Genomic DNA, 12,966 nt, shown 5'->3' with positions numbered 1-12,966 from the left:
TAGTATAAAGATGAAAACAAAAGTAGTTTAAGACTCCAGTATTCTGGACTGTCTCTGTCCTGTTTTAGCCTGCCTAGACTCTTGAGATAATCTGGAGAGACCTGCATATTGACAGACTCATACCTAAGGTGTAGTTTATAGGGAGATATGAGATGGGCTTTCTTACCTTGCTGCTTACGCTTTTTCCTTCCGCTGAGAAATTTTTAACACCCACTCTTTGATGGCATAGTACTGTACTACCTGCTGAAGATACAGTACTTTTATTTAAATAGACCTGCTTTCATGTCTTTTTCTTTTCCTAGAAATCATTATGGCTAAACTGATGTTGGATACAATGTTATATTCAGACCAGTCTCCAAGGTTTCATAGCAAATAAATGTTCCTGTTACAGTATTTCTCTTCTAATTTATTTTGACAGGAATGGTGACTTCTATCAATCTGCAGTTTTCTCATTGCACAAGTATTTTATCTCTCTCTGTTTTATAACTTTTTAAAATTCTTGTTGTCTTATTGGTCACACTCTCAATCCAAGCAATCAGTAAGCATTTCAAATGCTTCTTTCTTTCTTACAGGTGACTGTCAAAGTTCAAAATTCCATGCCATACAGTAGAACTGTGAATATCTAGCATTATATAGTATACATTCTCAAAACCACTTTTAATTTTTTTATTCATTTTCAATAGGGATAGGATTTGGGATAGGGGGCTGGGGGAGTAGATATGGGTAGGAGAAGGGTAGAATTCCAGAGAGTGAGATGGTACTTTTACATACACTTATACAATTATACTGGAATAAAAAGATAACAAGAACAACTTAACAAGTTTGACCGAATTGCTATAGTTATTTCTCTCCATTCCCTGATTGGGCCTTCACATTCTTCTTTTATCTATGATTTTCAGTAGATATTTCGAGTCCAGCTATAAAATCATTCCAAATTTTTCATCCTTTATAAAATGACTATGTTTTTGTTTTCTTCCAATATTCCCCATATCATATCCTAGCTATAATAATTATGTGTATTATCAAATGTCTCATTTCTTTATCTACAGTGTCAGGCATAATATTAAATAAATTATTATAGAGCCTCGTGGCGCAGTGGTTAAAACGCTGTACTGCAGCTAAAACTGTGCTCACGACCTGGGGTTCAAATCCCAGGTAGCCGGCTCAAGGTTGACTCAGCCTTCCATCCTTCCGAGGTCGGTAAAATGAGTACCCAGCTTGCTGGGGGGGGGGGCAATGTGTAGCCTGTATAATTTAAAAATTGTAAACCGCCCGGAGAGTGCTTGTAGCGCTATGGGGCGGTATATAAGTCCAATAAATAAATAAATAAACACAATTCCAGTTTAAATGATACTGTATCTTGTAAAATACATTTTCCCCAATATTTTATATGCTTATCTCCAATAATTTTCTGCTTCTCTACCTGTCCACCCAACATGGTTTAAAGTACCCTCCTATATTTTACATTTTCAACATTTATTAAAAACATTTCACATATTTTTGACGTATTATCTCATTACTATTTCTTTTTTGGATTCTTCATAAAACGGTTCTTGATTTTCATACTTGAAGGCAGATAATGTCCAATTTTAATTTCTGCATTTGTTCATAATTTCTTTTACGTCTCTGGGTTGAGTTTAATCTGTTTACATTAGCTAAAAAATAGTTTCAATTTTTTGTTGCATATTACCTTCTTTTAAGGAAGCTGCACTGACCATCTCTATTCCAGCTTTTATTGCAAAGCCAGTCTTCACTGATCATTAAACCAAATTCTAAGATCCCCACACGTCCAGTTGGGATCTGTAACTTCATTTGTTTGGCTGCTTGCTTTTTATTATAATGAATTTGGCTTTCTGAATATTCATTTTCATATCATGCTCATTAATTACTTCATTGATTTTGTTGAGTAACCTTTCCAGACCATACAATATTTTGATTCTTTTTTCAGTTTGTAATAGCTTGTCTGCATACAAAATGTTGTTGGTAACTTCTCCATTAACAACAATGCCATCATTTGAATCAGCATTTACTTCTCTAAATATGTTCTTGGTGTATAAACTGAAAAGGGTACTAAATCACACATCCTTCTGATGTTCCTTTTCATATCTCTATGTCTTCTGCCATCTTTTAATTGCCAATGATATAAATATCTATTGAAACAATACACTTTGTTAACCACCAACTCCATTAGCTTGCTATGTTGGATTTTGCTGAAGACTTGTACTGTATCCAACAAAGCAGGCATACACACCTCATTAATGTTGCATCATCTTTCCCTGAGTTACACGTACATATAAAGAAGAGTACTTCCTTGATTCCAAATCCTCCTCTGAAGCCAAAATGCATATATCCTGCTCCTTCCTTGCTCTTGACTTTAATTTATCTTTTTAAAAAACACAAACTTTCAACAATTGGCTCATTAACCTTAGTGTAGTTACCGAAAGCTTTGGAATTTCCTTTTTTGAGTAATATATTAAAGATAATCCCTGTGAAATCTTAGGAATGGTTCCTGTTCTGTAGATTTGATTGAAAAGATTAAAATATCTAGTCATAACTTTTGATTAGCTTTAATTTTTCTGCAAATAATATCATTTTCATTTAGACTGACCTTTTATGCAGTCATTTTTGATTGTCTTCTCTTGTCTCTACCTTGAATTGCATGGGTATGAGTTTTGCCTGTTCTATTATTTTTGATGTATCTTAGAAATTCATTTGAAATTATTTTATAAGTTTCCTTCAGATGCAACATGATATACATTATTTATAAAAGTCATCTGTTCAAGTTTGTGTTTTCCATACTAATTTGACAGTTTCACCTGCTCTTCTGAGCTTTCAAAATTTGAACCCACAGCTTGAGGGGGTAGGAAGGGTGCAATAAAAGGAGGATATCTGATATGATGCCTTTCTTCCTCTTTCTTGCATGAGAGAGGATTCAGACACACACCCCCATTTAGAGAAAAAGAGGCTCAAGGAACTTGTCAAATTCAGGTTGTTGTGAGAGCAAAATTATCTGTGTAGCATTGTAGAAGGAACTCACAAGCTAGGTGTAGTAAAACTAGCTAAACCAGAGTACATATGTTATTTGTACTTTGATAACAATCACAGATCTTAATCAGAATGACAATCTTTTTTATGTATATGTTATCCTTTAAAACAAATGCTCAATAGCATCTTATCACATAAACATTAATAGACTGAAGAGATATGTAACAGGAATAAGCCATTGTACTGAATTTATCCTATCAAATTTAAGGATCTACTCCGCAAAACAGTGTGTGCAGTGGTAGTTCTTCAATGGCTGCTTGTATGCACGTGCATAATCCTCTGAAGGGCCAAACTATTGTTAGATTTACTGATTTGAGAATGAGATCTGCAGATGCATATCTCACATTAATTCCATTTGCTTGCTAGAGACCTAGCAAGTTAATGAAAACAATGTTGTTTTTTTATATTCTCACTGGCAGGCCTACAGACTCTGTAGTATAAAGGAAACAGCCAAGCAGCAGTGAGTGGAAGGACCTTATTATCTTTGTTCTGTGCCTTATTATTCTTCCCTAGTGCTGTTACAAGTACTGTCTAGTAGATGTACTGCACTGTGATATTCATGCAACCATATTCCATAGACTAGCTGGCCAGATGCAAGAGGGCTGGGCTCCTCTGACATTAATAGCTGTATAGAAGAGGGCTTTTCAGAAAGGTACAAGAAACCTGTCCTCCTTTCCACTTGCTGGCCCTAGTTCCAAATAAGACTCTCAATCATGCTTTGCATGCAGACTGGACAGGAGGATTTCTGGGATCAGGGAGACTTGCTTTCTACTAAGTGTGCTCACTTGAAATGTATTCCCCCCCCCCTTTGGTGGGACTTAAGTTCAGAGATAATTTTCATGGTCAGATTTTTCATTTGTTAGTATTTGATGTAGTAATTAGAAATTTTGCAATTTTTAGGTCAGCAATGCTTTGTGATGTTTGACGCAAACTTGTACAGACTAGCGTAAGCACTTATCTCTCCTTTCCTTTTTTTGCATAATCAAAGTAAACTTTTCTGGTGCCAAAACCTTAAATCAAGAACTTTTGTACCAGATAAACAACCACCCTTGCTCCAAGGGAATGAGAAAGAAATGGGGACGTTGACTATATTGAAGTAGCTATGTGAAAGAAAGGTGGCTCTGTGAAAGAAAGGGAAGGGCACCTGCATCTTCCATATTTATGTGTAGAATGTAAATTTGGCATAAGCTTCTTCCATACAACTGTTAGACATAGAAATCTTCCCTTAACTTAAATGAAAGAAGAGAAGCTCATTCTAGTGAAGCAAATGACCCTTGAATTTGAAATCAATGGTCCTGCCAAACAGAATCAACAGTGTTTGTATTTATTCTGCATACTTGATAGGACTCTGTCCAGTGCAGGATTTTTTTTATAAAATAAATTGTTGACACTCATGAAAACCAACATCTTAATTCAAACAAACATTCATTGGATCCAGCAGTAACAATTAGCATAGTAGCCAAAAGGATAAAATAAATCCTGCATTTTTACTGTTGAATCCATTGCATGTTTGTTCAGAAATAAAATCCTTGTTTCAGTGTGTCAGCTAAATATGCTTAAGCCTGTGGCACTATAGGTGTATTTAAATTAAGCTGCACTGAATTAAGCTGTGCTTACAGTAAGTATAGACTCAATTTTCAAGTTATACAACTATGAATTGATGCAGCCTTTGACTTCAAAAAACAAGTTCAGCCATTGTGACATTTAAGTATAGCCATGGGGGTTTTTAAGCACAGGTTTGTGTAACCTGAAAATGACTGCAGCTCCCATAAACTCCAGATAGCATGTTCAGTGTTCAGGGCTCATGGAAGGTGCTGTGAAAGCACGTATCCTGACTTCCTTGTATAGTAGGTCTCTTTTCAGTGTTGAGCATTGTTTAGAGTAAACAAGGCAGTTTTAATTAATATTAAAAGACTGATATCGTCGTCGTTTAGTCGTGTCCGACTCTTCGTGACCCCATGGACCAGAGCACGCCAGGCCCTCCTATCTTCCACTGCCTCCCGGAGTTGGGTCAGATTCATGTTGGTTGCTTCGGTGACACTGTCCAACCATCTCATCCTCTATCATCCCCTTCTCCTCTTGCCTTCACACTTTCCCAACATTAAGGTCTTTTCCAAGGAGTCCTCTCTTCTCATGAGATGGCCAAAGTATTGGAGCCTCAGCTTCAGGATCTGTCCTTCCAGTGAGCACTCAGGGTTGATTTCCTTTAGAATTGATAGGTTTGTCATCCTTGCAGTCCAGGGGACTCTCAAGAGCCTCCTCCAGCACCACAATTCAAAGGCATCAATTCTTCGGCTGTCAGCTTTATGGCCCACCTCCCACTTCCATACATCACTACAGGAAAGGTGATGTCTCTGGTTTTTAAGATGCTGTCAAAGTTTGTCATTGCTTTCCTCCCAAGAAGCAGGCGTTTTTTAATTTCGTGGCTGCTGTCTCCATCTGCAGTGATTATGGAGCCCAAGAAGGTAAAATCTGTCACTGCCTCCATATCATTCCCTTCTATTTGCCAGGACGTGATGGGGCCAGTGGCCATGATCTTAGTTTTTTTGATGTTGAGTTTCAGACCTTTTTTGCACTCTCCTCTTTCACCGTCATTACAAGGTTCTTTAGTTCCTCCTCACTTTCTGCCATCAGAGTGGTATCATCTGCATATCGGAGGTTGTTGATATTTCTTCCAGCAATCTTAATTCCGGCTTGGGATTCCTCCAGTCCAGCCTTCCGTATGATGTATTCTGCATATAAATTAAATAAGCCGGGGGACAATATATAGTCTTGTCATACTCCTTTCCCAATTTTGAACCAATCAATTGTTCCATATCCAGTTCTAACTGTTGCTTCCTGTCCCACATATAGGTTTCTCAGGAGATGGATAAGGTGGTCAGGCACGCCCATTTCTTTAAGGACTTGCCATAGTTTGCTGTGGTCCACACAGTCAAAGGCTTTTGCATAATCAATGAAGCAGAAGTAGATGTTTTTCTGGAACTCTCTGGCTTTCTCCATAATCCAGCGCATGTTAGCAATTTAGTCTCGAGTTCCTCTGCCCCTTAGGAATCCCGCTTGTACTTCTGGGAGTTCTCAGTCCACATATTGCTGAAGCCTACCTTGTAGGATTTTGAGCATAACCTTGCTAGCGTGTGAAATGAGTGCAATTGTGCGGTAGTTGGAGCATTCTTTGGCACTTCCCTTCTTTGGGATTGGGATGTAAACTGATCTTTTCCAGTCCTCTGGCCACTGTTGAGTTTTCCAAACTTGCTGGCATATTGAATGTAGCACCTTAACAGCATCATCTTTTAAGATTTTAAATAGTTCAGCTGGAATGCCATCACCTCCACTGGCCTTGTTGTTAGCCAGGCTTTCTAAGGCCCACTTGACTTCACTCTCCAGGATGTCTGGCTCAAGATCAGCAACTACATTGTTATACCTGATTGTTATAGACTGATATACCTGACCTCTATTTAACTTAAGGAAACAAATTATTAGTATAAATGTAGATGATAAATAAATTATCCCATAAATACGATTTAAGTGGTGATAACCATCTTTTTAACATAGGAGATCATTTTCTCTATTTTAATTTGTTGATATTTTGAATTGAGGAAGGCATCTATGGAATTATATTTGCTGGCAGTGCATTCTTTATATTTGGACTTGAGACATGTGTACCCATTTCTAGTGTGTATGCATATGTGAGGCATCACAAAAAGGGGATATTATTCATTGTGTGTTATTCTGAAATATAAATGTTGAACCCAGTGAGGAATGTATTATATTTTGGTTGAAAGGAAGGCCGATAAATCTTTGTCAGATAAATATTTATAAAGATCTGTATGTAAACAATCAAATATTCTATGTGTTGTGACTGCCAAAAAGATTAGAGCAAAGGATATAAAATCTATTGTTGCCATTTCTTGCATGATAGTTGGATTTGATTAATATACTTAATTTAAAAAAACTTAATGAAATTTGTATGCACCTGGGAAAAGGGATCTGTGGCAGTTGACAGCAAAAGCATCCTAATAGTGGTATCCTAGCTACACGACTTTTTTGAAATCAAAGTTCATGGCTTAGGTGTCCTAATCTATATTTTAATCAATAAAAATTGACCTGATCTGAGTTGAGAATAAGTAGGAACTGAATGTAAATACCATCTTGATTGCTAAATCACTATAAATCAAAGCACCTCTGGCTAGAGTGTTTTGCAAACTGGCCAATCTGAAACCTGAGGAGGAAGTAACCTCCAATACTGAAGGTACATCAACAAGTTATGGCACTGTGCAGGTACATACCTCCTAGTTTCTTTTGTTCTGGGAAGCTTTATGTCTGGGATGGTATGATGTGGCCCTCACTTGACTGTTTGTGTGGTCTCTGCCCCTATCCAGTGGTTCCTGTACAATTTATTAGAAAGGAAGTCTCCAAGATTAGCGATCCTCCTTCAAAACAAAGCACAATACTTTCCTGAACTTTGTTTCCCCTAAAAGTCCTCTTTACAAGAGTGGAAGTGAACCTTTAGTCCTTTCTGGTTTAGTTGTTAGGTTGGTGTGCCCTGCAGTGTGGTCCAGGGAACTGAGAATCACCTCCTAGATTTCATCCCTGGAACTTCCCCACTACTTGTTTTTCTCGTGAAGGTTTAGCTTTTGTGCTTAATATCAGGCAGCCCAAATTCAGTCAAGAAGCTTGGGAGGTTCCTGTTCATCCCATGAGCCAACCTAATGAATCCTTTGTTTAACCCTTTCCTTGGGTGAACTCCAAGGAGCCTATAATTATCCACAATTTAGTTCCTCCTCCTGAGATTTGGTAGAAAAGCTATCCCATAGAACACAACATAATCCATCTTGACTGGCATGTTGCCTGTTTTCTGTAATTCATATTTAGCACTCCCTCTTTCTCTCCCACACAACATACAATGTGGCGTGAAAGCTGTATTTTCCAGGAATCAAACTCTCCTTATTGTTTACATTATTTAAAAAATGAAAGAGTCATGCTGGATCAGACAAATGGCTTGTCTAATACAGAATAGCTAGCGCCATGCCGATGGGGAGCCCATAAACAGGATGAGATTGCAAAAATACCCTCCTGATCATATTTCCCAGCAAGATGAGTATTAGAGCACTATCTCTTAAACTGAAAGCAATAATATAGCCATCATTAGTAGCCACCAACACATCTACCCTGCATGAATTTGGTTAATTCTTTTAAAGATTGTCCAATGCAGTGGCCATCATTACATTATGTCGCAGTGAATTTCAGAGTTTGACTATTTACTTAAAAAAACACCTCAGGGAAACTTCCACCATTCTTAATAGGATGATTCTTGTTCTAGTATTATGACAGAGGGGAACAACTTCTTCCCATCTACAGTACTTTACCATGCCACGTGGACTTCTATCATGCCCGCCATCTTTTGTCAAAATAAAGAGTCCCTGGATGGTAATCTTCCACTATAGGGCAGTTGTTCCAACCTGTTAATCATTTCAGTTGCCCCTTCTGTGTCATGATGTCCTCTTTAAGATGTGGTGACCGGAACCATATCCAATGCTTCTACCAGGATTATTTGATGTTTAGGCTCACAGAGTGCAGTAGCTTAGTGCTTGTTGAAGATAATAATTACCCTGGTGGTTGATAGGTTAAAATAGAAAAACGTACTTTTGTTGTGTAACAAAATCTATAGATTGAGCAGGAGGGAGGGAAAAACCCCTAAATCTATTTAAAGAAGCTTTCCTGGCTGCAGGTCTCCTCAGGCAGCCATTACAAAGAAACCTTGCACAAGCTGCAGAAGGTAGGTAGCCTAGGGGTGACTGGACATAGATCAGTGAAGAGAGAAGAAATAACAGGCGCTTATCTGTCTGCCTTCTCTCCAGTAGTCCAGTTTGCAACATCATGCGGACCTTTTTGCTCACAGAATTGCCGCTTCGTTCCCATTCTGTCACTCGTTTCGTAAACCCTTTCGCCATTAACTCTTTTTAACTGCTCTTCCCGCCTGGTGGTGATGAGTCTTTCAGCAGGACGGCGAATTTGGGGAAGGATTAGCCGTAGAGAGAAACCAAGGAAAAGCTTGCCTTTCCACGTGTCTGCGTGGAACTGTATGTGTGCGAGTGCTGCCCGCAGCAAAGATGGCGGAAAGGAGCTTCCAGTTTCTGCCTACAGCAAAGATGGCGGAACCACCTCTTCATTGAATTGGAACTGATCGTGCTTGTGGAAGATTTCCAGTTAGCTCTCCTCCTCAATAAGCGCACGTTTGTAGATTTCAGCGCAGCGCGGATGTCCGCTTCGGGAACCGCGATAGTTTTCAAGGACCGCATGAGGTTCAACTAGCGAGCCTTCAGCGGTAGCTTTTTGATCAAGATCGCCGGCTTGCCCCGTCCAGCCAATGGCGGCGAGCAGGCGGGGAAGAGAGGCGGAGTTGGCGTGGCTGACTTGGTCGCCCCCCCCCTCGCCTGAGGCAGCCCAGTCAAGTCGGTGGAGCTGCTGGCGAGGCGCTGTCGGGCTGGCCGTCGCGTGCTGAGGAGACGGGTGGCTGCTCCGCGTTCCTGTTATCGCTTCGTCTCCGGCTGAAGCAGAGTCCCCAAAAGCAGGAGTAATTCCCGGAGCAGCGCCGCCGCCATGCCCACTCTGAGGTAACTCCAAAGCGGAGGCTGCCGCTCTTTCCCCGGGTCCCTTGTTGGGGCGGTTTGGGTGGCGGTTGCGCTTGAGGGAGGTTCGGTCCGGTCCAGTCCTCCTTTCGGCTAGGAGGACATGGGAGAGGGTGGCGGGTATTTCGCTTTAGTTTTCACGTATGCCTTCCTCCGCTCAAATGTTTGCACATTTTCATTTAATCATATTTTTAACGTAATTCGGGAGAGAGCGAACAGCGCACTCCTCGGGGTTTGGAAACGACAAGGGTTAAAATAGGAATTAATTTTAAGGTTTCAGTCCAGCGCGGTCTCTAAACAAATTTAAACCTAGGTCTCCGTGTTCAATACAGAGAGCTAGGTTTTGGTTCTTTAAAATACGGATGGCTTTACACTCCTCTCCATTTAAGGATCTGACAGTTTCATGCATATATTCAGAAATAAGTTTCATTGAGTTAATTAGTGTTTCTTATAAGTATGCATCACTTATTTTTTTTAAAAAAAGGAGGGTTCTTCTGAGATAGGTATATTTGTTCCTTTGGCATTGCTGTTTGAACAATAAGCATGGAAATATACTCCTGTTATATAGCCTTGCGTTTATTTACCTATTTTTATATTTTTTTAAAAAAAGAAAGATAAATTGAAGTTTTAAGCAGCTGGTTTCTGTGGTCATTACCATGTGTAGGCTTAGGAGTTATATGACACTGATTCTCTAGAAATTTTCCTGAATTAGTAGGAGGAGGAACAAAATGTGCCCTTATGCTTCTCTTTCTTCCTTATGCCTTCTATCCAAAACGGAGATACATGCTGTAGAAATGAAATAACATGCATGGAGTTAACATTCATATTGGAATGAACTTTTCAGAAGGTTCTAGGAAGTACAGTATACTTGATTTATGTTAGCTCTGATAGTCATCTCTGAAAATTGAGATAGCTGCCCTGGAAGGCTCCAGGAAACTGCTTATTGCAGGAAGAAGTGCAAATAATGGACAAGCTGTCTTTCCGTTTATTTATTAATCTTCTCATCAAGAAAAATCTATTAGCTTGGCGTCAGACTCCAGGGACTCTCCAGAAGATACTTGACAACAGCTCTTTGAAAGTAGTAATCATCTGGTTTGCTGATGCATAAGTACTTCCTAAATGCCTCCAGGAACTTTCTATAAAGTCATATGAAAAGCTGTACTAGATTGGACTAAAGATCCATCACTGAGTTTGCTGACAGTAATGCTTCCAGCTTTTCTCAGGTGCTACTTGACAGATACATTGCCTTTGAACACAGGTTCAAATTAAGTGTCGTCTATTGGTAGGTGTAAGTCTATGTTAATTGTTTAATATTCCTTTAAAACCGTGTAAGCTAGTGGTCAATATGGTAAATTGAGGCACCAGCTATGTAAAGATGTAATGATTGTATTAAAATGTTCATCCATGCTTCTTGCATTATAAAGACTCACTGCTGTGAATTCATGTTTTTTGTTTGTACTGCTGTCAAATGAGGACATATGAACAGAGGGAGTTGTGATAAGCATTTTGGCCTAGTTCCATAGGACACAGTATTTGTAAGTTGTGTAACCTTTTCTGTTTACTGTGAATGCAATTTAATTTTGCAAAATATAGCTAATATTAAACATTCCAAAACTATGTGGATAATTCACATTTGAAATTGTATGCTCATTGGAAGCATGTTTTAAGCAATTCTTGGAGGTAGGTGATTCATAGGTTTTAAATAAGTTAATTATCAAAATTATCAGATCCCAGAAGCTACAGGCCAATCTCGTTACTATGCCACTGATGCAAAATGTTTGAATGAATAAAATTGAACTTCTCATAATTCCAGACAATTCAGGCTTTAAACCTAGGAAGTTGTATAGCTCAAACCTTAAATCTAACCCATCATATAGAATATGGTTTTGTAACATGTAAAATAACTGGAACAGCATTTGTCGACCTTACAGTGGCATATGATACTGTCCCCCATCAGTTGCTGCTCAAAAAGCTCTAGCTCCTTACTAAATATAGTGGGCTAACAAAAATTGTCACTGTTCTACTTCAGAACTGAAGATTCTTTGTAGAGTTTTGAGGGAGACACAGTCACTAGAGAAATCAAAGGAATTTGTCACCCACAGGGTAGCGTCCTGGCACCATTAATTTTTAACATTTACACAAATGATCAACCAACATTCCAATACTTCAAGAATTTCATCTATGTTGATTATCCTGCCTTGACAATCCATGGGGAAACCTTTGAGGCCATCAAAGATTGGTTAACTTCTGCATTAGAAGATCTTTCCTTATATTATAAAAACAATCAGCTGAAACCAAACTCTTTAAAAACACAGTTTTGTGTCTTCCACTTAAAGAACAGAGAAGTAGTGTGGAAGCTCCAAGTTACCTGGGAAGACAAGATTTAGGAACATTGCCATACCCCAAAGTATTTGTGTATTACTCTTGATTGACTCTGACCTACAAAAATATGGTCTAAACCAGTGGTGTCCAACCTTGGCCCTCCAGATGTTCTTGGACTTCAACTCCCAGAAGCCTTCACCACCACCTCTGCTGGCCAGGATTTCTGGGAGTTGAAGTCCAAGAACATCTGGAGAGCCAAGGTTGGACACCACTGGTCTAAACGCTAAATGAAGTTGCCACCAGAAATAACATACTTAGAAAACTAGTTGAGTTAGACCAGGGTGCACATCCATAAACAATGAGAACAACAGTTTTGTCCTTGTGCTACTCCACAGCAGAATATGCTAGTGCTGTATGGTGTAAATCAACATATACCAAACAAGTGGGTGTAGCTCATAACGGAACATGCAGAATTATTACTTGCTGCTTCAAACCTGCCCTCACTGAAAAAGTATGTTATTGGCTGGCATTGCCCCTCCAGAAGTACATAGAAAGGTGCTAGCAAGTAATGAACAAAATAAGGCAATACAGCACCAAACTCATCATCTTCATGGACACCCCCCTCTAACCAGTGGCTCCCAACCTTGGGTAATTCAGGTGTTCTTGGACATCAATTCCAGAAGATTTCACCACTTGCTGTGCTGACTGGGATTTCTGAGAATTGCAGTCCAAGAATGCCTAGTTACGAAAGGTTGGGAGCCACTGCCCTAGAGAATGGGTAAAATCAAGGAAGACTTTTCTGCACACATCTCGAGCTCTAAGTATTAAACCAGAAGAGGCTAAATCTATGGAAAACAAAAATAACACACCTTGTCAAATGAATGAATGCTGAAGAGTGTCCCTCACCAGGACAACACTCGGGCAAGACCATTTGTATGTCACTTAATTGACTTTGAGGCTAAATAGGAAG

General features: G+C 39.2%; 1 protein-coding gene across 11 annotated transcripts in view; it reads left to right on the top strand.

Annotated features, from left to right (window-relative positions):
* Positions 1-12,966, top strand: part of ADK (adenosine kinase) — a 375,585-nt gene that overhangs the window by 9,627 nt on the left and 352,992 nt on the right. Inside the window, exon 1 of one of the 11 annotated variants that reach the window (XM_072994987.2) lies at positions 9,499-9,659. The exons of 8 other annotated variants lie outside the window; for them this stretch is intronic. In XM_072994987.2, coding sequence (XP_072851088.2) covers positions 9,646-9,659 — 14 coding nt within the window. In that variant the 5' untranslated portion in view covers positions 9,499-9,645. Of the gene's footprint in view, positions 1-9,498; positions 9,660-9,743; positions 11,210-12,966 lie in introns of those variants that run through there. 2 more of the 11 variants (XM_072994984.2, XM_072994985.2) reach the window with 2 other exon arrangements.

The sequence above is a fragment of the Pogona vitticeps genome, chromosome 3, assembly GCF_051106095.1.
Source record: "Pogona vitticeps strain Pit_001003342236 chromosome 3, PviZW2.1, whole genome shotgun sequence".
Taxonomy (NCBI): Eukaryota; Metazoa; Chordata; class Lepidosauria; order Squamata; family Agamidae; genus Pogona; species Pogona vitticeps.
The sequence above is the reverse complement of the archived record's forward strand: the minus strand, read 5'-3'. Positions and strand labels throughout refer to the sequence as shown.